The 25,637-nt window shown below is 41.9% G+C and overlaps 2 protein-coding genes across 3 annotated transcripts in view; one reads left to right on the top strand and one right to left on the bottom strand.

Annotated features, from left to right (window-relative positions):
- Positions 1–2,543, top strand: part of LOC307022254 (sodium- and chloride-dependent GABA transporter 1-like) — a 32,322-nt gene extending 29,779 nt beyond the window's left edge. The window contains exon 14 of the mRNA XM_079654951.1: positions 2,185–2,543. Within this exon, the coding sequence (XP_079511077.1) occupies positions 2,185–2,457 (273 nt within the window). The 3' untranslated portion in view covers positions 2,458–2,543. The remainder of the gene's footprint in view (positions 1–2,184) is intronic.
- Positions 1–25,637, bottom strand: part of LOC307022251 (IQ motif and SEC7 domain-containing protein 3-like) — a 101,004-nt gene that overhangs the window by 14,085 nt on the left and 61,282 nt on the right. For both annotated transcript variants that reach the window (XM_079654948.1, XM_079654949.1), the window contains exons 3-6: positions 22,354–22,515; positions 17,953–18,075; positions 5,173–5,339; positions 2,091–2,230 (exon numbers count right to left, since the gene is read on the bottom strand). In XM_079654948.1, the coding sequence (XP_079511074.1) occupies positions 2,091–2,230; positions 5,173–5,339; positions 17,953–18,075; positions 22,354–22,515 (592 nt within the window). The remainder of the gene's footprint in view (positions 1–2,090; positions 2,231–5,172; positions 5,340–17,952; positions 18,076–22,353; positions 22,516–25,637) is intronic.

Here is a 25,637-nt window from a genome sequence, read left to right as displayed (position 1 = left end):
AGGAGTCTTACAAACATGAATTGCAGAAACACAAGTGCTGTTTCAAGGTTATGCAAGATTGTGAAGAAAATGTGAATACATGCAGGTTGACTATTTCTGATCATTTTCTACATTTTTTGCATCTCACCCTTTTTATATTAACTAGCTAAGATGTGAGCAATCAAACGTATAATTAGAACATTAAATGTATAACTACAGTCTTTGTGATAGCTTTTTCCAGTAACCCTAGAAGTCCTCTAAAGCAAGGTCAAGCTACATTTTTTTGTTTTTGTTGAGTTATTGGCTCTAGATTTAAGGCTGAATCAGATTATAGAAGGTGGAGGTCTGTTGAAACAGCAGATTACACTACAAAAATGGAATGATCTAATCATGTCCTCGCCTCTTACACGCTCCGACTCTGTGCTTGTCTCTGTGTTGGATCACTGCAGGAATCCAAACAGCGGCTGCGTGACTGTCAGTCGGTGTGGAGTAGATCCCCTCTTCATGAAAAGAAAATAACTATCCTCAGCCTCTGTTCAGCTCTCTCTCTGTGCATTTTAAATCTTTATTCTCTCTGATCCCTGTGGACTATTTACAGTGCAGTGAGTACACACACAGCCTCTCTTATCTCTCATATCTGCAGGGTCTACACAATCACAGCCAGCCTGGTTTCTCATTACCCTAATGTCACAAACATGTAGAGACATCATTAGCTGGAAATGCCTCTTGCATGTAGAGTGAACACGGTCTTGTTCTAATGGGATTATTTAGAAACGGTGAGCCAGGACAGAGTTTACTCATACGATTAACAATTAATGAATGACTGCATAGAAATTGGTTCTACAATTGTTAATCGTTGCAAATCATTTCCCAACGATTAACAATTTAAGAAGAGTATTTACACCAAGCAAAAAAATCCTCATACAACTGATGTGATAGCATTTCTAAGGAAGACATGTTTTTATAACAGACAGCTCTGATGGACAGGAATAGTCACACCAATCCATCAATGTGTGGCTATGACACTCCCTCTGTAATCCTATGGCTGTTCATCCATCACGACATCATCTTAAAGGCTCATTTTATAAAGGCTATTGTAAACTGGTACCTAAGTATCATAAATGAAGAGAGGTTCCAGACAATGGAATAAACTCAGTGTATTTTCAAAATGTTCATCATTTTCCATATTGGCTTTTGTATAGTGGATGTGACATGGTCAATTCCCAGAGTGTATGGGAAACAAATCACCAACTTGTACCCTGGACCTATATGCCATGAATAACTGATTGAAATGGATTTGATAAGATTCAAAAAAATAATTCCCTGAACTGTTTAATCATTTAAAAAAAGCCTTTCAGTTGTATCAGTTGGCACATAGAGCACATTCCCACATGAATCACATGCAAGCAGTCAATTATAAAGCTAAACATCCATCTCAGACTTACTACGGCCGAAACACAAACATCTCTACAAACATATTCACAGGATGAGTTAAAACAATAGTCATAAGCAGAGGTGGAAGAAGTACACAGATATTTTACTGAGGTAAAAGTAGCAACACTACAGTGTAAGAATACTCAGTTAAAAGTAAAAGTCCTGCAAACTAAATCTTACTTAGAAGTACAAAAGTATTGGCATTAAAATATACTCAAAGGATATTTAATTACTGTATGTACTACTACTGGCTATATTCACATATAACTATATATCATAGTTTATGTATGAGTTTTTATTAATATTTTTTCTAATCTTATAATCCACATTCTTCGTGGAGAAAAAGGACAATATTGGCTACCAAAATCTAGTGGAGTTAGAAGTACTTGAGTACATGTACTTCATTACATTACACAACTTGCCACAAGTCAATAAGCTATTACAAACCAAATGAACTCCCCCTGATAAGCACCAGATTGCAGAAAGACAAAGTTAGTGACTAGCTGAGGAACATAGCAGAGCATTTTGCAGCTTTGATAATGAATATTTTCAAAGTGAGTTCATATCGGACTTGCATTCAGGTGGCAACCAACAAAACTCTGAATGATCATGTTGCTTTTTCCTGCTGGATGATGAATCATCGACTGTTTGCCCAGACATCGAGAATGTGTCCTTACCGTTTTCATTCCCACGATGGACTGCTCCACCTTGGAGACGTAGGTGACGTGGTCTTCGTTGGAGCGTAACTCCCTCTGTTGTATTCTCTCATAGATTCCCGCCACCATTTCTCTGGGGATATCTGCTCCGTCATCAACACCTATGATGGGAAGAGGCCGGTTACACACAACTATACACACATCTCAGGGTGGTGGCATCAGAAGGAATATGGAGAGTGTCGTGCCTGTAAATATAAAAAGTGTTGCATTACATACTCATGTGCAATATAGCCAATTTACGCTTTATTTTCCTGTAAACAGAACCAGCTACTCTTATCATTTTATATGGTCACTTAAATTGCTACTTTTTTTACCATGGTGTACTTAGCTGTTATTTGTTTTTACTTATTGTGATTTTGTATTAATAACTTCTAATATGTACGCGTATTCCTTTACTTTATTTGCACTATACTTCTGCTGTTGTGACACCGTAAATGTCCCCATTGTGGGACAAATAAAGGAATTCTGATTCTGATTCGATCAATGGTAGAGGAGCCATATAGTGTTTACTCTTTCTTGCATACAGCAGGGTTTGTGTCCCTGATACAAAAAGGGACAACATGTTTATACATGACAGTAGATATATTTTACTGACAGACTTTTCACGCAAGATTTATTTTGCCTCGTTATTTAACTCGCAGACAATGTAATACATTCCTCAGTGCAAGTGAGAGCTCTCTGTAATCTTGTCAGTCAGTCTTTGGCTTTCTGTCTTTCACTGTCTTCATTAAATAATGACAGAAGGTGATGTGTGAGGAGGTTAATTGGCAAGGGAAAGGGTAACACCCATAGAAGATTTTCTGTCTGGAACACAGCGCTGGCATTTGGACGCAAGTAGAGCTGCATGCCATCAGGCTGAAAGGTTGCCCCCCATTATACGCTCTCAGCTGTACCGTGCTGCGATTTCAATGGGGCAGTATGGGTTGGAGAAAATGAAGGAACCACAAGTGATGGCGGTGACAGTGAGGCACCCTGGGACACCGCTGAGACATCGCTACACATTATGGAGTCAGGGGGAGTGGAGGACATGTCCTGGGGGAGATGTGTGTAAAGTGTCAGATAAATAAGTTACAATTTCTTTGCAGAGTGTCTCCCCTTTTAAAATGCTTTCATCACACTCCTTATCACTTCGCTGCCTTTTTTCAGTTGGTTGGGCATTCATGGTAGTGACTTTGATTTAGATCTCTAGATGTATATACACCCTCTAACAAAATGTTCTAGTATGCTTGGTGATTCCTTAAAGGGACAGACAACACCAACATTAAAAATTGATTGTTTATGTGTGAGTGTTATAGAACTAGAGTAGATGACACTTGGGTGTTCAAAGCCCAGAAAATACATCAACAGGTCAAACATGTATATGTAATTGTTCATTTATTTGGATTTTGACACAGTTTTGAAAACAAATGAACTGTACTTTGAGTTTAGTGCAAATAAGCAGCATACTGTGTTACTAAACAGGTTAGCATTGTGCCAAAATTAGCATTAAGCTAAAAGCAGTATACAGAGCCGCTAGCAGGACAAAAGGGAAGCCTGTTTTGTTCGCCTCTTCTCTTTCCCTGTCTACTTGTGTTTCTATCCGAACTCTCTGTGTAAATCCGAGCCCATCCTCTCAGTAAATGAGACATTAGAAATGCCATTGTTCTATGATTGATTCATGGTGGAAGCTGGTTTACATTATATTTCCCCATTTGGAAAAAGCTTCGTCACTGGCATTCTGTTTTAATTGAGAAAATAAATTTTCTGTGGTTCTTCATTACTATTGGTTTCCAGCGCATAATTGCATTTCACCTCAGTCAATTAGCTAATTGAGTTATTCTTCTGTCAGTGTGTATGAGAGGCGTGAGTGAACGAGGAGAGAGAAACGTACGGAATATAAACAAGGGAAGACAGATGAATAAACAGAAGAAATGATATTCTGACGGAGAACCAAACACGATAAGAGAATGGAGGAAGAGACAGAGAAAACATAATAAACAGAGCAGAAGACAAATATAGAAGCCGGGAGAGAGTGGCATATTTTTATTTGCATAAGATGCTGAAATCGATTTTCCAACTTAATTTAATTGTGGGGAACAGCCTGGATGAATCTATTATAGTTGTTCTGCATCGACCTCAGTGTTCCCTGAGTGAGTGTGCAGAGGGAGAGCAGAACTACAGAATGAGCATCTGTCTGCATGCGGGAGACAAGAATTACGGGTGCCTTCTGTTGTAGCGCTATGAGTTGTGAGTGCAATAAAATGTAACCTTATTTTTATTACCTGAACTTATGCAGGGCATTTTGATTGAATAAAGATCCAAACACTGTTGGACACTGATTCAATTTAAATGATTCATCTGTCTGTTTGGAGATTGAGTAGATATGATTTCTTACCATGTTTTTCCCGTAACTCTGCAGTCAGGCAATTCCATTGGCGGGCCATTTTTGGCATCTTGTGCCAGAGTAAATTGAAATTGAAATCCATATATTATAAATATGGGAACTTATCTTGGATCTTCCAATCTTCCTGCTTACTTCCTGTGATTTTGGTGTTATGATATTGGCATTTTTATATCAACAACCCACTAGCTAGAAAAAAATAAACCCTATTTGTCCATCATTTATAAACCACCGTACCTTTAGTTTAGTCAGTATGAGCACTATTGCACAAAACTAGGCCACTAGAACCAGAATCAGCATGTTAGCTTTGCCACAGTTAGCATCTTAGCATGGCTGTAGACTTCCTTATGATTACTGTCTGTCCTGTTACTGATCCTGGTTAATTACATGATGTTCCTCCTACGCATAGAGGAGTTTCAATGTCAGGGTTGGCTAATGAATACCAATATTAAAACCGGCAAGTCAGTGAGAAATATGTTTTTCATCCTGCCACAGATTATAGGCCTGATCCTTGTTTAGCTCCAAAGCATCCAGTTTATAATTCTCAAATGACACTGAATTACCTAAAAACTAACCTACATCACTTGAGCTGATTTTGTCCACTAATGAATGACTCCTAATTCCCTTGAATGTGCCTCTACACAAAACTGCTGAGTCACTCACCACGTAGGTTGCGTATGAAGTCCTCCAGCATCATCTTGCGGTCGGGCTTGATGTTTGGACTATACATGTCCGTGTTGAGCAGGATGATGGCGAAGGCCAAAATGAAGATGGTGTCCGGGTTGTGAAACTGCTGCACCACGTCGGGGTTACACATGCAGTAGCGCTGACTGTTGGTGGAAAGAAAGAGGAGCATTTAATAACAGAAGACACAAACATGGAGGAATGACAGAGAGAAACAGGAAGATAGGGTGTTGAAAATAATCAGTGAGGCCAGTTAGAAAAACTAAATAGGATTTAAAAATATAGGAGAAGAGACAGATAATACGTTATTCCAGACACTGAAGGCATCCTTCAACACACTACAAATACATGTAATCTAGTACAATTCTGAGTACTTGCAATTTACTTCAGTACTTCCATTTGAGGTAACTTTGTACTTCTACCCCAGTACAATTCAGATGTAAATCGTGTACTTTTACATCACTACATTAACGTAGTACCTTTAGTTACTTTGCAGATATGGATTAATGATAAGAAATACGATCAATAAATGCACATGCTACCCATCAGTAGATCAAATAATTAAAATGAGTTCCTTTACAAGCTTGATACACACATTAATACATATCTATAATGACAACATATAATATATATGATTCTGAAATCGGCTGATCTGCATAGCGAGTATTTTTCACTTTTGAGTATATTTGCATGCCAATACTTTTGTTCTTTTACCTGAGTAACATTTTGAATGCAGGACTTTTACTTTTTTACTTGACGTTTTAATGTAGCTTGCGGTTTATCTGAAGCTGGCTCTTAGAGCAGAGAAACACTGAGAGGCTCATTGTTGCTAACATTGTCACTCTGTATAAACACATTTTAATTTATTATTTATTTACCCAGTGGATCGGATGCTAACACGGATTATGCACAACCCAAGATAACATCAAACACAAAACTTATTCACAGTCTTGGTTTTCCACTGAGCCATATTTAAACGTTCTCCAAAATGTATGGGCCTGCTTGCTGGATTGATGCAGGTTGTAGAGAAGAAAGATTAAGTTGGAAATATGAAATCCCCTGACCTAGGCATTTTCTGCAAAAATAATGTGACAGAGGCGAGGCTCGGTAAGATGTAGTTCCAGAAAAACACCACTCACAATATAAGTGGGTGGAGAATGGAAATGCCTCTGCCTCGTGTGAAAACCATGAATCTAACAGATTTGTAGACACCTACTCTGGGTGTTAGCATATATGTGTGTGTGTGTGTGTGTGTGTGTGTGTGTGTGTGTGTGTGTGTGTGTGTGTGTGTGTGTGTGTGTGTGTGTGTGTGTGTGTGTGTGTGTGTGTGTTTAAAAAAAGAAGAGCCCACAGGAGTGAGACACATTGTTTCTCTCTGAAGTGCATGGACCCTTGAGAGCATGAATAATACAATAGTACAGCACCTACCGGGTGTGAGTAATCAGCACTATACTGTATGTAAAGGTGTGTGTGTGTGTGTGTGTGTGTGTGTGTGTGTGTGTGTGTGTGTGTGTGTGTGTGTGTGTGTGTGTGTGTGTGTGTGTGTGTGTGTGTGTGTGTGTGTGTGTGTGTGTGTTTACCCTGTCAGCATTGTGTATACTATAATCGTTATCTTAATCAGTCATCATTCCCATTGCATACATTAAGTTCATACCTTTTTGCACACACACACTTTACAATGTACTTTACAACACTGCTCAAGCTTGGCAAATGGATTAAAAAAACAATGCTTATGTTTGTGAACATGTGCCGGTTTTATATACGTCCCAATAAGTGGGTGATTTCCAATTTCTCTCCCCACTTTTTATAGCTCGAGGTTGATTAGATCACTTTACTTTTTACAATGCACTCAAAGCATTTAAGCTTTACAAGCAGTAGAACATAATTATTTGATTTTTAGGGACTTTTTGTCCCCGCTATGCCTCTAAGGCAACAATTGTGAGGAAGAACAGACACGACTCAGGACTGAGAAGAGCCCATCAACTACTAAAAAAGGAGGAACAAATCATTTAACTTGTTTAATTTACAGATAATTCACTTAAAAAATAACTGATTATCACAGTAAGAGATGTCCGTTAAAGAGAGTGCTCAATGTAGCAGAAATAAAACACAGTTTATTGAGTTTAAAATTATGTTTTGTCATTAAAAAACATAAATAAAGGACTGCACACTTTCCTAAGAGAAATGGGTAACACTTTATATTAAGGTACACCAATTAACCATCAACTAGTTGTTAATTAACATGCATATTAGTATATTGGCTCTTTATTAGTCATTATAAAACACTTATTAATGCCTTATTCTACATGACCATATTCTACAAGTAATAAGCCATTAGTTGAGAGTTTTTCCTCAATAACCCTCTAATTAGGTATTAGGAAGAACAGACACGACTCAGGACTGAGAAGAGCCCATCAACTACTCTGCCATTTCTGGTCATAAAAAAGGAGGAACAAATCATTTAACTTGTTTAATTTACAGATAATTCACTTAAAAAACTGATTATCACAGTAAGAGATGTCCGTTAAAGAGAGTGCTCAATGTAGCAGAAATAAAACACAGTTTATTGAGTTTAAAATTATGTTTTGTCATTAAAAAACATAAATAAAGGACTGCACACTTTCCTAAGAGAAATGGGTAACACTTTATATTAAGGTACACCAATTAACCATCAACTAGTTGTTAATTAACATGCATATTAGTATATTGGCTCTTTATTAGTCATTATAAAACACTTATTAATGCCTTATTCTACATGACCATATTCTACAAGTAATAAGCCATTAGTTGAGAGTTTTTCCTCAATAACCCTCTAATTAGGTATTATCACTTAATATAAAGTGTTACCGAGAAATTGATTGATTAGAGATTTTATAATAGATTATTTGAGTTTTCTTTAAATATAAAATGGGCAAGTGTATTATGATGCCACATGTGGCTTTTTTATTTATACTGACATTATTATGGAAAGAATAAAAAAGGAATGCAATTACAACTTCTTCATTTATAAATAAACATTGTTAAAAAAATAACCTTTATATTACATATATTCTTGTGTTTTTCAACCTCTTTCTGTACCTTAAGATGCAGTGATCTCATGTGTGTTTGTGGTATACTTTATTTGTTTATCCTGGTAATGACAGTGCTTCACACAGATGCTAAGTGTCGGAAAACCGTGACTCATCAGTAACCAGCAATTACGTCTTTGTCTGTAGATCATTATGGTCTGTAGCACCATGCAGTGAAAAACCTTCATTTGGGCTGCTTTCTGTCTAAAGTGTGCTCTTAGTCGTTTTTCCACATCCTTGTGTGCAAAGTTAAAACAAAAACAAGAGGGTAAAAAGGAACACGATGCTGCTCACAGAGTGGATTTGGCAGCCTTCAAATTTGGCATTTGTTGCCGTCTTCCAAAACACTTTTTCCTTGTTACTAAGCGCTAAAGATGGTGTAACCAGACAGCCACTGTGTACTCTGCAAGGACGGATTATTGTGCAAGACTTATACAAGTATCATGATCTTAATCTTTTATAACCATCAGAGAAAACAGCTATTGTAGTTGACTGAAGAGGTGGGAGAAGTACTCAGATATTGTACTTAATTAAAAGTAGAAGTACCAGAGTTTAGGAATACTCTGTTACAAGTAAAAGCCCTGCATTCAAAATGTTACTGAAGTAAAAGTAGAAAAGTATTAGCATGAAAATATACTTAAAGTACCAAAAGTAAAAGTAGTCATTGTGCAGATTGGTCCATTTCAGAATAACATATATTATATGTTTTATCATGATTGATCATTAAAGTGTTATCAAAGCTGGTAAAGGTGCAGCTAGTTTGAATGACTTTGTATACTGCAGGGTAGCTTGAGGATTTACTCCAGGTGGAACTAAAGTCTGATTTAAGACGTTATATTTCACACCATTAATCCATAGCCGCAAAGTAACTAAAGGTACACAGAAAAAACGTAACGTTGACTATAATAAATGTTTTATTTCTATAGATTTCACATAACTGTATTAGATTAGTTGAAAGCAAAAATATTAAGTTTGAATAAAACATACTACCCTAACGTAACAACTAACCTAATTCAGTAATGTGAAATTAGTTGACATAATACATTTAATTAAAGTCAACGTTTCAGTGTACTAAATAATTGAAGTGGAATAAAAGTACCTGATTTAACTCTGAAAAGTATTAGAGTAGAAGTACAAAGTAGCACATACTTAAATACTAAAATAAAGTACCTCAAAATTGTACTTAAGTACAGTACTTGAGTAAATCTACTTTGTTACTTTACACCCCTGCTGCGTGTATGTATGATCAATCAATCAATCAATCAATCAATCAATCAATCAATCAATGTTTATTTATATAGCCCAATATCACAAATGTTACATTTGTCTCAGTGGACTTCACAGTATGAGGATGTGTGTGTACTACACTGTGATGCAGGCATGAACATATGAACAGAGGTTTAACTGCAGCACTGGGATCATGGTAGCTCATTCATTAGCAAACTGACGCAGCAGATACTGAGACTGCTCCTCACTTTCCCCCTCTCTTTTCACTGCTGCTTCAAATCCTCTTCACTTACTTCGGAAATGTCTCTGTGTGTGTGTGTGTGTGTGTGTGTGTGTGTGTGTGTGTGTGTGTGTGTGTGTGTGTGTGTGTGTGTGTGTGTGTGTGGTGTGTGTGGTGTGCGTGTGCGTGTGTGCATGCGTGCGTGCGTGTGTGTGTGTTTGGAGGCATATCAAAGCCCAGGAGAAGGGGAGGCAGGCGCAGAGAGGCATTGGCGGTTACGCAACGCTGGTTATTTATAAACCGTCCTCCCTCTCTCTCCTTTTCTCCCCTTCCCCACTCACTATCTCTCCCCCCTAATAACATGCAAAGCCAGCCTGATGTACAAACATTAGCAGTGCCAGCCTCTCTGCCCGCTGACTATGACAATACCAATGCTCCTCTCCTCATTGGGCACCTGGACAACTGTGGCAGGTGGTTGTTACTCCGGTGGGGCGGACAGTTAGCGTTAACACACAGCGCCGCAGCTGCATGCTAAATTGTCTCCACGTCGCAAATTGTGTCTAGAAATGACACGCCCGCTGGCTATTGGGAAAACTGTAGCCAGTAAGCAAAAAATAAATGTGAGGCAGCGTGACTGGACTGCTGAGATCATGTGAGAGGAATCAAGATTCAACAGTCTTTATGTTCAGTAACAGATATCCATCACTACTGGACGGTTGTGCAAAGTAACTTAGTAGATTTAAGGCCCGGACACACTAAGCCGATTTCGGCCGTCGATGGGCGTCAGGCCGACGATGAGCGTCGACACGCCCTACTCAGATTGGTGTGTCCCGCACCGTCGTGTCTTTTCAGCCGTGCCGACACCTTTTCTGCCGAAAACCCACCGATTCAACATGTGGAATCGGTCGGCAATCGGCCAAAGGCAGTCGGCAAAAGAAATCACTCTGATTGGCTGTTCAGCTAGCGAATCAGAGCATGAGAAGCGAAACGGAAGTGAGGGACCCAAACAAACTTTTAAGAAGGCAAATCTGAAATTTCATTAAACTCCAGCTCTCGACAAAGGTTCGGGAAAGCCCCATGAGCTTCTCGTTGTAGAGTGAAAATGGAACGCAAACGCCATTTGCTGTTTGTTTATATCACGCAGTCTGTTCTTCTTCTCTCGGTTATCTGTCTTCCGGTTGTTGCCTCTTTTGAATGACGAATACACACTACAGCCGCCTGAGAGTTATTGCCACTCACGCATGCGCAGTTCGTACGTGCTTCTTGGCCGTCGGCTGAAGTCTTTGCGGTGTGTTCCAGTGCGACACATGGCCAAGACGCAGAGACGCGAGGCGACACAACAGTCGGGGGTCAGTCTGTGTCAGTTCTTTGGTGTCAGCTTGGTGTGTCCGGGCCTTTACTCAAGTCCTGTACTTAATCTTAGGTTCTTAACTTGAGTATTTGAATTTGTTGCTACTTCTTCTCCAGTACAACTCCGAGGTAAATTGTGTACTTTTACTCCACTACATTTATTTAATACCTTTACTTTACAGATTTGGATTAATGATGTGAAATATAATCAAGTCTTAAATCAGACTTTAGTTCCACCTGGAGTAAATGCACAAGCTACAACAAAGACATTCAAACTAGCTGCTCCTTTCCCAGCTTTGATAACACTTTAATGATCAATAATTATAAAACATATCATCTATATTATTCTGAAATGGACCAAGTACTTTTACTTTTGGTATATTTTGATGCTGATAGTTTTGTACTTTTACTTCAGTAACATTTTGATTCCAGGATATTCAGACAGATTATTCTTACACTCTAGTTAAATATCTTGGTACTTTTCCCAACTGATAACAGTGGGATTTAGGTGTGCATTTCCATTTTGATCTGTTTTTGCGATCATGGCTCTCCATTTATTCTGATTAAATCTAGTCATAGCTTGTTTTTCTTCGTGTATTTGTCCGGCATAGCTATACAGTACTCCTGAAAAAACGAAAACAAGCCTGAGCTTGCATCTCACAAATCACAAATCCAACTCTCAGCACGGCTTCAAAACTCGATGTAGGCATATTTAATGATCAAAAAACCTGTGAATTGCAAAGCTCCGCAAGACAAGTCTGGCTCAGAGTTTATGCTTGAGTGACAGTGTTTCATTTCACTTTGTATATCTGCGCAAATATCTACACACCGTGATTTACATTACAGTAGAAAGTAAATGACACGAGAAGGACAAATGAGGGATATTTTGCATAACATACCAGATGATGAATATTCATATCCGACTCTAAAGCAACTGTTTTCCCTCTGCACAACAATGCGTTTGAATATTAGTATCAGTTTGAATTGTTTCATGAATAACACATTTGATGTTTGAAAATGTTAAAGATAACTTTGCATCATATGAAGCACTAACAGCTGCAGTATAAGACATTACATTACATTATTACATGGCTTAGTTGAATACTCGATTCTGATTGGTCAATTCAGAACACGTGACATGTTGTTAATCCAGAACAGACAGACCGCTCACTGTCAAGGACTTATTGACCGTTGTTAAGGACGCTTACATCTGCAGAAAGAAGTTTGGTCGATTTAACTGTATACAATGTATACAGTTTTCAAACTGGGACAAGAAAAACAGCGGAGAAGTAATGGGGCAGAAACCCTCCTTTTTACGCAACGGTCCAGACATAGACATCAAACGGCAACACATATTTAGTTGCCAGTTCCTTTGGCATTAAGGCAGGGATATCTAGATACTTTCCAAGGTTTGACATAATGAATTGTGCTACTTTTAAAGCAAGCAGCGATGTTTTCAAATCTGTAACAAAAACAAAACTAGGGCCACCAGGGTGGGTGGAGGGGGTCTGGAGGACGGGTTTTGGGCTGACAGCCCAGGAGCAAAGCGGAGGACCCGGAAGTGATCACGGGCGGACGGCCCGGGGGCAAGGCAGAAGCCGAGAAGGGGGACTCGGGCGGACGGCCCGGGGGCAAGGCAGAGTCCAAGGTGGGGGTCTTAGGCGGACGGCCCGGGGGCAAGGCAGAGTCCATGGAGGGGCGAAGACCACTGCGGGCGAACTCAGGGGGCCGAGCATGAGGGCGAGGACCGCGGCCGGGAAAGTCAGGGGGCCGGGCTCGAGGGCGAAGACCGCGGCACTCAGGAGGCCGGACTAGAGGGCGAAGACCGCGGCTCTCAGGGGGCCGGGCTCGGGGGCGAAGACCGCGGCTCTCAGGGGGCCGGGCCAGGGGGAAGGCGCTGACGGGACAGCTCCGGAGGCCGGGCAGGAACCGGAGCCGGTGGGACAGGCTTCGGCAGGATACCCCACGGAAGAGGAAAAGGAGTTGGTAGGACCCCCGGCGAGGCAGGTGGCGGCGGGACCTCCAACGGAACAAGACATGGGATTGGCAGGACTCTCAGCGGGACCTCCAACGGAACAGGACATAGGGTTGGCAGGACCCCCGGCAGAAGAGTAGTCGGCGGGACCCCCAACGGGACAGGAAATAGGGCTAGCAGGAACCCCGGCAGAAGAGAAGTTGGCGGGACCCCCAACGGGACAGGACATGGAGTTGGCCGGACCCCCAGCGGAAGAGTTGTCGGCCGGACCCCCAACGGGACAGGACATAGGGTTGGCAGGACCCCCGGCAGAAGAGTAGTCGGCGGAACCCCCAACAGGACAGGACATGGAGTCGGCAGGACCCCCAGCGGAAGAGTAGTCGGCGGGACCCCCAACGGGACAGGACATGGAGCTGGCAGGACCCCCAGCGGAACCTCCAACGGCACAGGACACAGGATTGGCAGGACCCCCGGCAGAAGAATCGTCGGCGGGGCCTCCAACGGAACGGGACATAGGGTTGGCAGGACCCCCGGCAGAAGAGTAGTCGGCGGGACCCCCAACGGGAAAGGACATGGAGTTGGCTGGACCCCCAGCGGAACCTCCAACGGCACTTCAGTAGGGACTTGAGTAGGGACTTGAGTAGGGACTGGAGAGGGGACTCGAGAGGGGACTCGAGAGAGGGCTTGAGAGAGGACTTGAGAGGGAACTCGAGAGGGAACTCGAGAGGTGACTAGATAGGGGACTCGAGAGGGAACTTGAGAGGGGACTTGAGAGGAAACTGGAGAGGGGACTCGAGAGGGAACTCGAGAGGTGACTTGAGAGGGGACTTGAGTGGAAACTGGAGAGGGGACTCGAGAAGGGACTCGAGATGGGACTAGTGTAGGGACTTGAGAAGGGACTAGAGAAGGGACTTGAGTTGGGACTAGAGAGGGGACTCGAGATGGGACTAGAGAAGGGACTAGAGAAGGGACTTGGGAAGGGACTATAGGAGGGACTAGAGAAGGGACTAGAGAAGGGACCAGAAGAGGGACTAGAGAGGGGACTAGAGATGGGACTAGAGATGGGACTAGAGAAGGGACTTGGGAAGGGACTAGAAGAGGGACTAGAGAAGGGACTTGAGAAGGGACTAGGGAAGTGACTAGAGGAGGGACTTGAGAAGGGACTTGAGAAGGGAATTGAGTAGGGACTAGAGAAGGGACTTGAGTTGGGACTAGAGGAGGGACTAGAGAAGGGAATAGAGAAGGGACTAGCGGAGGGACTAAAGGAGGGACTAGAGGAGGGACTAGAGAGGGGACTAGAGAAGGGACTAAAGATGGGACTTGGGAAGGGACTAGAGAAGGGACTGGAGAAGGGACTTGAGAAGGGACTTGAGAAGGGAATTGAGTAGGGACTAGAGGATGGACCATGGCCGCTGGGGCCAGAACTGGGTCTGGGACCATGGCCGCTGGGGCCAGAACTGGGGCCTGGACCATGGCTGCTGGGGCCAGAACTGAGTCTGGAACCATGGCCGCTTGGGCCAGAACTGGGGCCGGAACCATGGCTGCTTGGGCCAGAACTGGGGCCGGAACCATGGCTGCTGGGGCCAGAACTGGGTCTGGAACCATGGCTGCTGGGGCCAGACCTGGGGCTGGAACCATGGCTGCTGGGACCAGAACCGGGGATGGAACCATGGGTGCTGGGGCCAGAACTGGGGTCGGAACCATGGCTGCTGGGGCCAGAACTGGGGTCGGAACCATGGCTCTTGGGGCTTGGGCTGCTAGCCTGGACTTGCGACTCCTTCTCTTAGGAGCCTTTTGGAGGCTCCGTGGACCTCCGAAAGCCAGACGAGTTCCCGAGAACGGCTCCTGGACAGGAGCAGGACATGGGAAGAAGCACGGGTTGACCCCAGAAGGAGCACACCGACACGTATGGTGTCAGGCTGGGAATCACACACCGAGAGGAAGTTCAAAATCCAGCCAGGTAAGAATTTCACTAAGCCTGGTTTCTCCATAGCCATCTGGCGCGCCTTTGCCAGAGCAGCCTCTCGCTGCTGAAAACCGGATGCTCCCCTCCATCGATCAGAGGAGTAAGCCAAAGACAAGGAAAGATCCAATAATTCCTGCTCAAATGGATCTGCTGGGCCCATCCTTGGTTGGTTCGTTCTGTTACGGTGAGTAAAGCAAGCAGGACCCAAATGCAGATAACACTGATATCACCTTTATTTCAAGGATAATAAAATAAACTCGGATAAACAGAACACTCCCCGGTGAACTCAGTCACCAACAAAAGACGAACCAACACTGAACACAGGAAGAGACAAGACTAAATACAGGGAGGGGTAATCACGAGACGAGAAACAGCCGGGCAGGGGAGGAGAAACACAAGGGCAACAGGTGAACACAATCAGACTATTAGACACACCAGGGAAACTAACGACAGGGAGGAAAAACACAGAGAGAGGGACCAGACAATACACAAGGGGCACAGGGAGAACCGAACAGCAAAATAAACCCAAACCTAGACATACAAAACTGAAAAAACGTGACATAACATGAGAATCGTGACATTATTAGTATATAAGTGCTTTGTTAGTAATTTTATTGCTCGAAGTGGAGTTGAAAGAGATTAGTTTTTAGTCTTCGCCGGAAGATGTGTCTTTCTGCTGTCCTGATGTCAATGGGGAGCTCATTCCACCATTTTGGAGCCAGGATAGCAAACCGACATGTTTTTGCTGATGGGAACTTGGGTCCCCTTCGTAGTGCGGGTGCAGCGAGCCGTTTGGCTGATGCAGAGCGGAGTGCACATGCTGGGGTGTATGGTTCAACCATGTCCTGGATGTAGGAAGGGCCAGATCCATTCGCAGCATGGTACGCAAGTACCAGTGTCTTGAAGTGGATTCTAGCAGTTACTGGAAGCCAGTGAAGGGAGCCGAGGAGCGGTGTGGTGTGGGAAAATGTAGGAAGGTTGAAGACCAGGCGAGCCGCTGCATTCTGGATGAGCTGCAGAGGTCGGATGGCACATGCAGGTAGACCAGCCAGGAGGGAGTTGCAGTAGTCTAGGCGTGAGATGACGAGAGCCTGGACCAGAACCTGCGTCGCTTTCTGGGTCAAGAGGGGAAGTATCCTCCTGATGTTGTAAAGAGTGTATCTGCAGCAGCGGGTTGTTACAGCGATGTTTGTAGTGAAGGACAGGTTGTTATCTAGGGTCACACCCAGATTCCTTGCAGTCGGAAACAATAGAGGGGCCAATGTTGATTGTTAGGTCAAGAGTGGGACACTCTTTTCCCTGAAGAAAAAGCAGCTCAGTCTTGTCAAGGTTGAGCTTGAGGTGGTGAGCAGACATCCACTGAGAGATGTCTGCTAGAAAAGCAGAGATGCGTGCGACGACCTGGGTCTCTGAGCGGGGAAAATACATAATTAATTGGGTGTCGTCAGCGTAGCAATGGTATGAAAAACCATGCGGGCTAATGTCTGATCCGAGCAAGTTTGTGTACAGAGAGAAGAGGAGGGGACCAAGGACAGAGCCCTGAGGGACCCCTGTAGTTAATTGACAAGGGTCGGACTCGGACCCTCTTCAAGTTACCCTGTAGGTGCGGTCTTTGAGGTATGAGGTGAGGAGGGAAAGTGCAGAGCCTGAAACTCCAAGTTATTGGAGAGTGCGAAGGAGGAACTGATGGTTCACCGTGTCAAATCCAGCAGACAGGCCCAAAAGGATGATGACAGAGAAGAGGGAGGCTGCTTTAGCAGTGTGCAGTTCCTAAGAGACAGCAAGGAGAGCAGTTGCTGTGGAGTGACCTGCCTTGAAACCAGACTGGTGCGGATCAAGAAGGTTGTTCTGATGGAGATAACAGGAGAGTTGTTTAAAGACAGCGCGTTCTGTGTTTTGGACAGGAACGGTAGGAGAGAGACAGGCCTGTAGTTTATAACATCAGACGGGTTGAGAGTGGGTTTCTTTCGGAGAGGGTTTACTCTTGCCTCCTTGAGACTGTTTGGAAAGTGACCAGAAGTTAGAGAAGTATTGATGAGATGGTTGATAAACGGTAGAATATCAGGAGCGATAGTCTGAAGGAGGTTTGAGGGGATAAGGTCCAGAGGACAGGTGGTAGGACGGGCAGAGGTAATGAGGGTAAGAACCTCACTTGGAGAGAGAGGGGAAAAGGAGGTTAGTGTGTGGGTGAACGGTGGGCCTGGTGACCCAGTGGTGAGTAATGGTGAGTCGGAAAAAGAAGAGCGAATATCATCAACCTTTTTTTCAAAGCAGTTAACAAAGTTGCTTGGAAGAAGGGAGGAGGGGCTCTGGGGGGGCCCAGGAGGGTGGAGAAGATAGAAAATCATTTTTTGGGATTGGAATAGGAAGAATAGATCTTATCTTGAAAGAAAGTGCTTTTTGCCTGAGAGATCGAAGAAGAGGAGAGGAGAGCTTGATAGGTTAGGAGGTCGTCAGACTGTAACAAGAGAGGATTTTGACACCCAGGCTTAAAACACAAGAGTTAGTCATAGCTAAGATAAGCAGAGCTCGCTAGCTTGTAGGAGATGTATATTGTGTGAGACGAAGGATGTATTTCACTGAGCCAGTTACACATAACACTAAATTGAACAACAAACCTACAACAACCTGTGTCCTTTTTGAGTGAAAAATCATCATGCTCATGTTTTTTAATCATGTTATTAATAGTAAAATTCAAACAGGATCAAACTATTGTTTGTAAGTTGCTATTGACCCTAGTCCCATGGAAGAGTACGGAAGGGAGGGCCTGTCTGTATTTTAAACTTTGTATGAAAAATCCGGCAAGAGATTTAGGGAAGTGTTTAAAAAAAAAAAAAAAACACAGTTTAAGAAACCTGAAGAAATGTTAGATAATGTGCTCCCTTAGTAACACCGGTGGTTATAATAAGAGATAAGGCCAGACTCTCACGGCAGCTTCCACCTTTATAATTACCTGAAGGCCTCGATAAGACGTTCCACTTTCTGGGCTTCTCCCTGGACACGAATATGGGCCTGGAATTTCCTCAGAGCCTCGTCCAACTCCATGCCTGAGAAGTCCATCTCATCCACCACACAACTGTAAAACACAGGGAGGAAGTGGTTTAGAAATGGAAAGGAAGACACAGAAATAAAATACATAGTTATATAACATATTGGTATTGGATGCCCTTTCACCAGCAATATGTGGATGTGCACCTGGGATAAAAGCCCACTCTACTTCCTAGTAACATCTATACAGCCAGTACCACAGCTGCAAAGACACACACCCACACTTACACACACTTACACGTACACAATCCTCCAGAGCAGAAAATCCTCCTATTACCTGACAACCGCAGCTTAATGACTTTAATTAAAATAGCACCAATATTCTGTCCAACGAGTTTGGGGGGATAAATACAAAGTGGGCAATTTTGGGCTAGAATTAGGTTTTCAAGTAAAAGGTGACTTTGGAAAGGAGTTTTTAAAGTTTTCTTTGCTTTGATGTTTTCACTCGAGGTATAAAATGGAATGATAATCGAACTATGAAATTAAAGCCCTTCTTTTTACGCTAGGTTCGTCTTTCATGTGGTACTTCAAACCTATCCACACTAGTTCAAGATAGTCTACGCCTATGTTCCCATCAGCCCATTGAAAAATTATGCTCTCAAAATTCCTGTAAATGCAGTGTGAAGTGGTGTCAAGACATCTCTGTTTCTTCTGATCATTATTTGTTATACTACAGTCAACACTGGGGAACTCACACACACACACACACACACACACACACACACACACACACACACACACACACACACACACACACACACACACACACACACACACACACACACACACACACACACACACACACACACACACACACACACACACACACACACACACACACACACACACACACACACACACACACACACACACACACACACACTCCTCACGGAGATGGATTACTGTGAACAAAGCGAGGTAATGAGGTGAGTACTTGACTGAGACATGCTGCTCTGGCAGAAAACAGTCCGATTGCTGAGTCTACAATACTGCCTGACGCACAAGCCTGCTCACGATGAAAATACCATGAAGTACTATTCCATTTAGTGCTGTGATAGTGCTTAAACTAGTACTACCACTACTAATAAAGCAAGAGCAGTGAAGCAAATCAAATGAAACAACCATTACTACTTCTCATTGGCCCTATACAGCACAGTCTCTTGAGAGTTTGTGCAATAATCACAACATTTAATCCTTTCATTCGTCTACAGCACAAGGACACTTTTTTTGTTGTTATAGAGAACGATTTTAAAAACAATATATTTCAATTGGAAGTATAGTTCATGCCTGGACCACGTCTTTTTGTCAGGGCGAGAGCAGTGTCTTGGGAAACTGGAAGCTTTATGGTTTCACTCAATATTGAGCCACTATTAGTCATGTTTTTACTTCTTTATCTTAATTGTATGATGTCTGTCTTTTTTGCTGTCAGTGAAGACGAGATTTGGGGCTCAGAATGCCAGAGTCTGCATTTTTAAATAGTTTTATTTTTTCTAATTGGTTATTCCTTTTCAACCACACACTTGTTTAGAATATATTTCAACAGTTTAACGACAAACTGTGACTTTTTTGACATGGAAATTATTTTTTAAGATTGACAAACATCATATGTGTAATTCATGGCACAATTCAAACGGGATCGAAAGATACGTTTTCTCTCTCCATTGACTTCAATACATTATTTTTACGAAATAAGGTCCCAAGGACCGTAAGTAGATGGGGGTGACTTCGCCACTCTATGGAAAAAGAAAAATCTCCAACGAGGCGTTCTGGGGCAGCATAGACAGGTCTTTTCTGTGTTAGAGTTTTACTCGCTACAGGGTGTACTTTGAGGGTTTGTGACTCTGCAGACCGTTTACATGCATAAAAAGCTACATAACACACAAGGGGACGGGTAATAACCGGATAAGTATGACATGGGACCTTTAATACAGTAATAGGGGGACACCTGATTTATTCAAAATTGTTACTACATTTTTTATATGAATATCTTGTTTCTTATTTTCTAAGGTTACATTGTTACATACACTTAAGTTAAAAACATCTTATTGATATTTGTTTACTCTTGTTTTTATTTGCATTGCATTTGATATTGGGGTAATCCAGAAGTAACGGAAAGTAATCAGGATACATTACTTTATATTTTCATACTCAGATTAGATTACTGATCACATTTGTTGTACGTGTAACTAGTTATTGTTACGGATTACATTTTTAAAATAACCCTCCACCCTGCAAACTGCATATTTTACTATAGGGCCATCACTATAACAGCTATAAGTACCATATACTTGATGCTATTACTTCTAACACATATCTATCCAGACACTCTGACAATAGCTGTATTATTCCTACAAGTGATTGCATTTAAAGCACATTTCCAACCCATAAAGGAAACGCTGACAGTACAGTGACTGTGACTGGATCTTCCTCCTGATCGCCTCTCTACTGTCGAGCCTCTCTCATCGCCCTTTTCATGACTCACTTCCTCCCCCACCACCTCTCTCCCCCCCTTCCTCCCCAGCTGTCACTCCTTGTTTATGTAACGTCAGGCGAGATGCTCTCTAGCCTCAGTACATCAGCCCTCTCCCCCCCTCCCATCTCCTTCCCATACACACTGACACATACCAACACAGGCAAACTAACATGCACGTATACTGTTATCATACACACACTTTGTTGATGCGTATGCAGTACCTGGCAGGGGAATAGACACATCTGTCTGCAGAGCAAGGCTTAAAATGTGCATTTACAAAGCTGGGTTGGCAGGTCGACAAACAAACAAACAAACACACACACACACACTGCAAATAAAAATAAAAATAAACAGCAGGCCAGATGGAACCATATTTTAAGCAACAAATGAGCAGATGACAGTCTGGAAACAGATCACATTTTTCTCGCTAAACAAGTACACTAGATTATCAGTAAATGAGTCCTCGGGGCGCCTCGTTTCCTGGAACCCAAATCTATAAGCACAATTTGGCTTAATTGACTTTAGACCTTTTAACTACTGTTATTTATGTTTGTTTATGAAATGTGAAGAGAATGAGGCACCGTTTGCTTTATAGGGAGAGGAGGAAAACAGGAATAAAGACACACATGCATTCACAAACAGGAGGCACACACACACTCACACACATTCAGGCTCAGTGAATCAACATGAGTGATTTTCACATTAGAATGCGATCCCTCACCGGCCCTCCTGTGACTACACTTTATCGAAAGTGCTCTCACACACTTTGCACTCTCCTGTCATGTTCCCCTCCAACATCACTTCCACTCATAGTGTGGCAGTATGTCTGCACCGTAGGAAAATAGGGAAAAATATACATCTATGTATCCCAACCTCACCTCACTGCAGCATATCAGATCTGCGAATTTGAGTATGAAGCCTTAAAAGCATAATCCTGTTAATACATTGTATTTGGGGCCATGATGTCCATCTAAGTAAATCTGGATATTAGATGATGGCAGCCCGAGGTGAAAAACTGTGCAGAGTGCTGTGTCGTGTATGTCTGACCTTGCAAAGACTAAAAGTGTGTTCTTCCTGGTTTTGATAACTTGGACAAAATGAAGGATAAAAGGTCCGAGTTACCTCCTCCGGGTTGATATGCAAATTTAGAAGTAATTGGTGAATCAGAGACAATCGCTCAGATAAAGTAAGGAAGATGAAACAGAAGAAAAAATCTCTGCAGCTTCAAAGCAAATAAAGTCAACGAGGTTAACGACCTGGAAGGAAGCATACTGGGTGAAGTGAGTCATATGTGTACGTGTGTGCAGAGTCTCCATATTTATTTGATGAGTCATACATAAGAAGCAGCTATACACCCAGTGGGCATAGAAGCTTTGTTAAGCCTGATAAAATAACTTGTTATCAGGGTTTACATTTAAAAGTAGTATCGGTTGTATTTTGGGGGTCATATTGTCCAGCGTTTGCCAGAAATTGACTAAAAGTCATGTTATCTTAAATATGTAAGAAGGCAAGCTTTGTCCTCATCTCCAAATAGAGGATATAATTCGATCTACGCTGGGGGTTTGGATCTAATTTAAAGATAACACAAGAACAAAATATTCCTCTATTCTGATGATACTGATTTTGTTGTATTCCTTTTTCATTCAGGGAATCATCTGACCCTGAGATAAAGTTGAAAAATGAATACATCCTATTAACATCTATGCCTAATGTATACACCACTGGATACTACTATGTTGCTACTAGGGCTTAGTAGGAGAATCACCTGTTTGAAGAGCAGGTTTATCTTAGTTTAGTTTATCTTAAAACATGGAAATAATGTGTGCCACTCACTCTAGGACATCTCTGTTGAAAGGCTTCTTGCTGTTTCCGAGGAATTCTCCTATCATCTGCCGGCTCAAGCCCTTCCTCTGCAGCAGGAAGTGGGCGACGCCGATGGGTGTGTCTGGGATGAAGCCTCGAGAGATCAGGAACTGAAGACCTTTGTCAGGGTTTCTGAAACAAAAGAAGACAAGAGAATAAGGAAAGGGACTGAATGAGTAAGAGGGCATTTTGCCAGTGATGTAGCGGCATTTTAACACTGCACAAAAGCAAATTGCCGTCATTAGGATTGGTGGTAGGAGTTTAACTGTATAGAAAGATTTAGGATTTAACAAACTAAACCACACTCAGCAGCAGTAACACAACCACACCAACACGATATAAATATGCACCCTTTTTTGGTTCACTATTTATTATTAGAATGATTGCTGTGAGGACAATAGGTATGTTTGATAATACATTTCATTTCATTTTTATTTGTTCCGTTCATGGTATGCACAACTTAATGTATAACAATTATTTACAAAACATGTCTCTATAAACACACCATACCCGGAAAGGAGCAGGGAGAAGAAAATAATCTTATATTACCTGCCCCTTTCTAGAAAAAATAAATAATAATAGAAATAGATGGTCTGTCCTCCATATTTTCTTATTCACAGCCAATCATAACAGTATCGTAGGAAAATAAGAGAAATACAAAAACGTAAAAAAAAAAAAACTTAGTTCCCACTTGACAGTTAACTGGAAGAAACAAAACAAAAAAACAACAACACCAAAACATCACATTTGGAAAAGTTAGAAGGGGAAAAACGGTGCATAATAATAATAATAATAATAATAATAATAATAAATCATAATTGAAACTGACTCATTGTCATAACGAGGTTCTCAAAAGCTGCATGTTGGGCACTAACTGTTCTGCACACCTGCATGGGGCTGGTGGAGACTGCTAAATGTGATAAAACACAGAGAGAAGAATCTCATCAGTATTCATTACCAACCACTAAACAGCTCCACACTAAATTAGCTGAATGGCTGATCTGGGATCCAGCTTTAAATCCTTGCCTTTATGCACAGAGGTGCTCCTAATTAGAATGAACTGGAAAGAAACAGGTCCATGATTACCTTAAGTCTAAGTTCTATTTTTCATTAATGGAAACACAAATTCTTCACTGTGATTAATTTTATTTTGTTTAGCCTCTCTAAATTGATTTTAACAGCATAACAAAACTCATTTAATCGCAGCCTCCAATATTATATGTCAACCTAAAATAAATTGTTCTTGATGCACTTGATAGTGGGTATACTAAAAACTCAATCAGTGCATACTTCAAACTGCCTACTAAATAATCGATGTATTTAATTACCAGCAGACTGTCACAACATTACCACTGAATCACAACTTTTTGTTCCTAATCAATATGACCTCTTCTGCTCATTTAAATATTTTATTCAATGGATTGGATATCCTGTGTAACACTATATTTGAAAATGCAGGAATTGTCACTTGATGCCACATTTGATGCAAATGTATAATCCTATAACCTTCCTTTCGTGTTTGTTTCTCCCCCTATACTCTGGTGATCCGGTCAAATTTAACATCAACACAAAAAACATTAACCAAAGCCAAATCACCCTATTGAAAGTATACTGAAAATGTATTACTAAGTACCAAATGGTTGTCTCTTTGGGGGTGTGTCCTATCTGATGGAGGAACATAATCTGGGGTAACCCATTCATTTAGTAATTTTTTTACCGGGAACACAATAGGTGTAACGAGGTTGACTAATCCACATTGTTGATCAGCAACTTTATAATGTTCAACTGCCTACTGTGGAGGATATCATAAGACCTTGAAGCAATCAATGTGAAACCATATTTATGACTGATGAAAGTAGTCAAATTGACAGATTTGACCCGAACACAACAGGAGGGTTAATAATAATAGATCACTTTTGAAAGAGAAATTCTCTAATATACTTCTGGGTGGGTTTTATGTGAATGCACGACTGTTTACCTGAACAGTGAGGGAATTGTTGTCAGCTGACTGAACATCAAGTTACTTACATAAAAACAAGGGAGTGATATCCTAACTATTAATAACCCCATTAGACACAGAGGGTGGATGCTCTAGGGGGGCTACATCACTGCCACAGCCCTCTGCAGTCTCTATACAGTGTTTAAACCTCAGCTTTTACATAACACAAGTGTGTGTGTGTACCGCAGCTAATGGGTTTATACCACAAGGGTGGGACGGAGGGGAGGGGAGAGGGGATAAAGGGCAGGATGGAAGGAGGAGGCTGGAAGAGGACCAGACAGAGCAGATGTGAGGCAAGGTGAGTGTGAGGAGGATGGAGAGGCTGGAGCGCCTGGAAGCATCTGCTGTGACAGCCCCCAGCATGCTCTCTGCTGTGACAGCCCCCAGCATGCTCTCTGCTGCTGGCTCACCCTCAGCTGAAGGTGATGTCTCGCCAAATGAATCTGGCAGAAATCACACATTTGATGTTTGTCCAACAACAGATGGATCGCACATGGTGATTATTATTCGCACTATCAAGTGGATCAGGGAATGAAGACAGGGGAAGGATAGGGAGGGAATGATGCAGGATGTCAGTGTTGGGGGGTTACACGCTGCAAAGTAATGCGCTACGGTAATCAGATTACATTTGTCGGTCACACAGTAATGTAATCCAGGTGATGTTACAGAGAAATCCCAAAGTAAACTAATAGTGTAATTAATTACTTTAAGCAGTGAGTAATTTGGTAAAGTAAGGCATTACTTTCTTTTTCTTAAGTAACTAGTAAAGTGTAATTCATTACTTTTTTTCAGTAACTACCCCAACCCTGCAGGGGTGATGCTTATTTATATAGGATATATAGGACAGGATTGTAGCTGACATCCTCGTGGATTCATCTTCTTATTACAGACACATGCATTTCTAACATTCGGTCGATATGCTGTATAATGTATTATCTCTTCAATTTACACACGGCATCTATTGCACGTCTGTCCGTCCTGGGAGAGGGATCCCTCCTCTGTTGCTCTCCCCGAGGTTTCTCCCATTTTTTTCCCCTTTAAAACTGTGGGTTTTCTCTGGAAGTTTTTCCTTGTACGATGTGAGGGTCTAAGGATAGAGGGTGTCGTTTTTCTCATACTGATATTCTGAACAATCTGTGCTGTTGTATTTGCTGTAAAGTGTCTCTACTGTAGGCTATTTTTATTGTACAGCATTTTGGCTCGACCAAAAATCGTTTATAAATGTGCTATATAAATAAAACTTGATTTGATTTGA

The sequence above is a fragment of the Notothenia rossii genome (genome assembly GCF_949606895.1).
Source record: "Notothenia rossii genome assembly, chromosome: 10".
Taxonomy (NCBI): Eukaryota; Metazoa; Chordata; class Actinopteri; order Perciformes; family Nototheniidae; genus Notothenia; species Notothenia rossii.
This window is presented reverse-complemented; position numbering and strand designations above follow the sequence as displayed.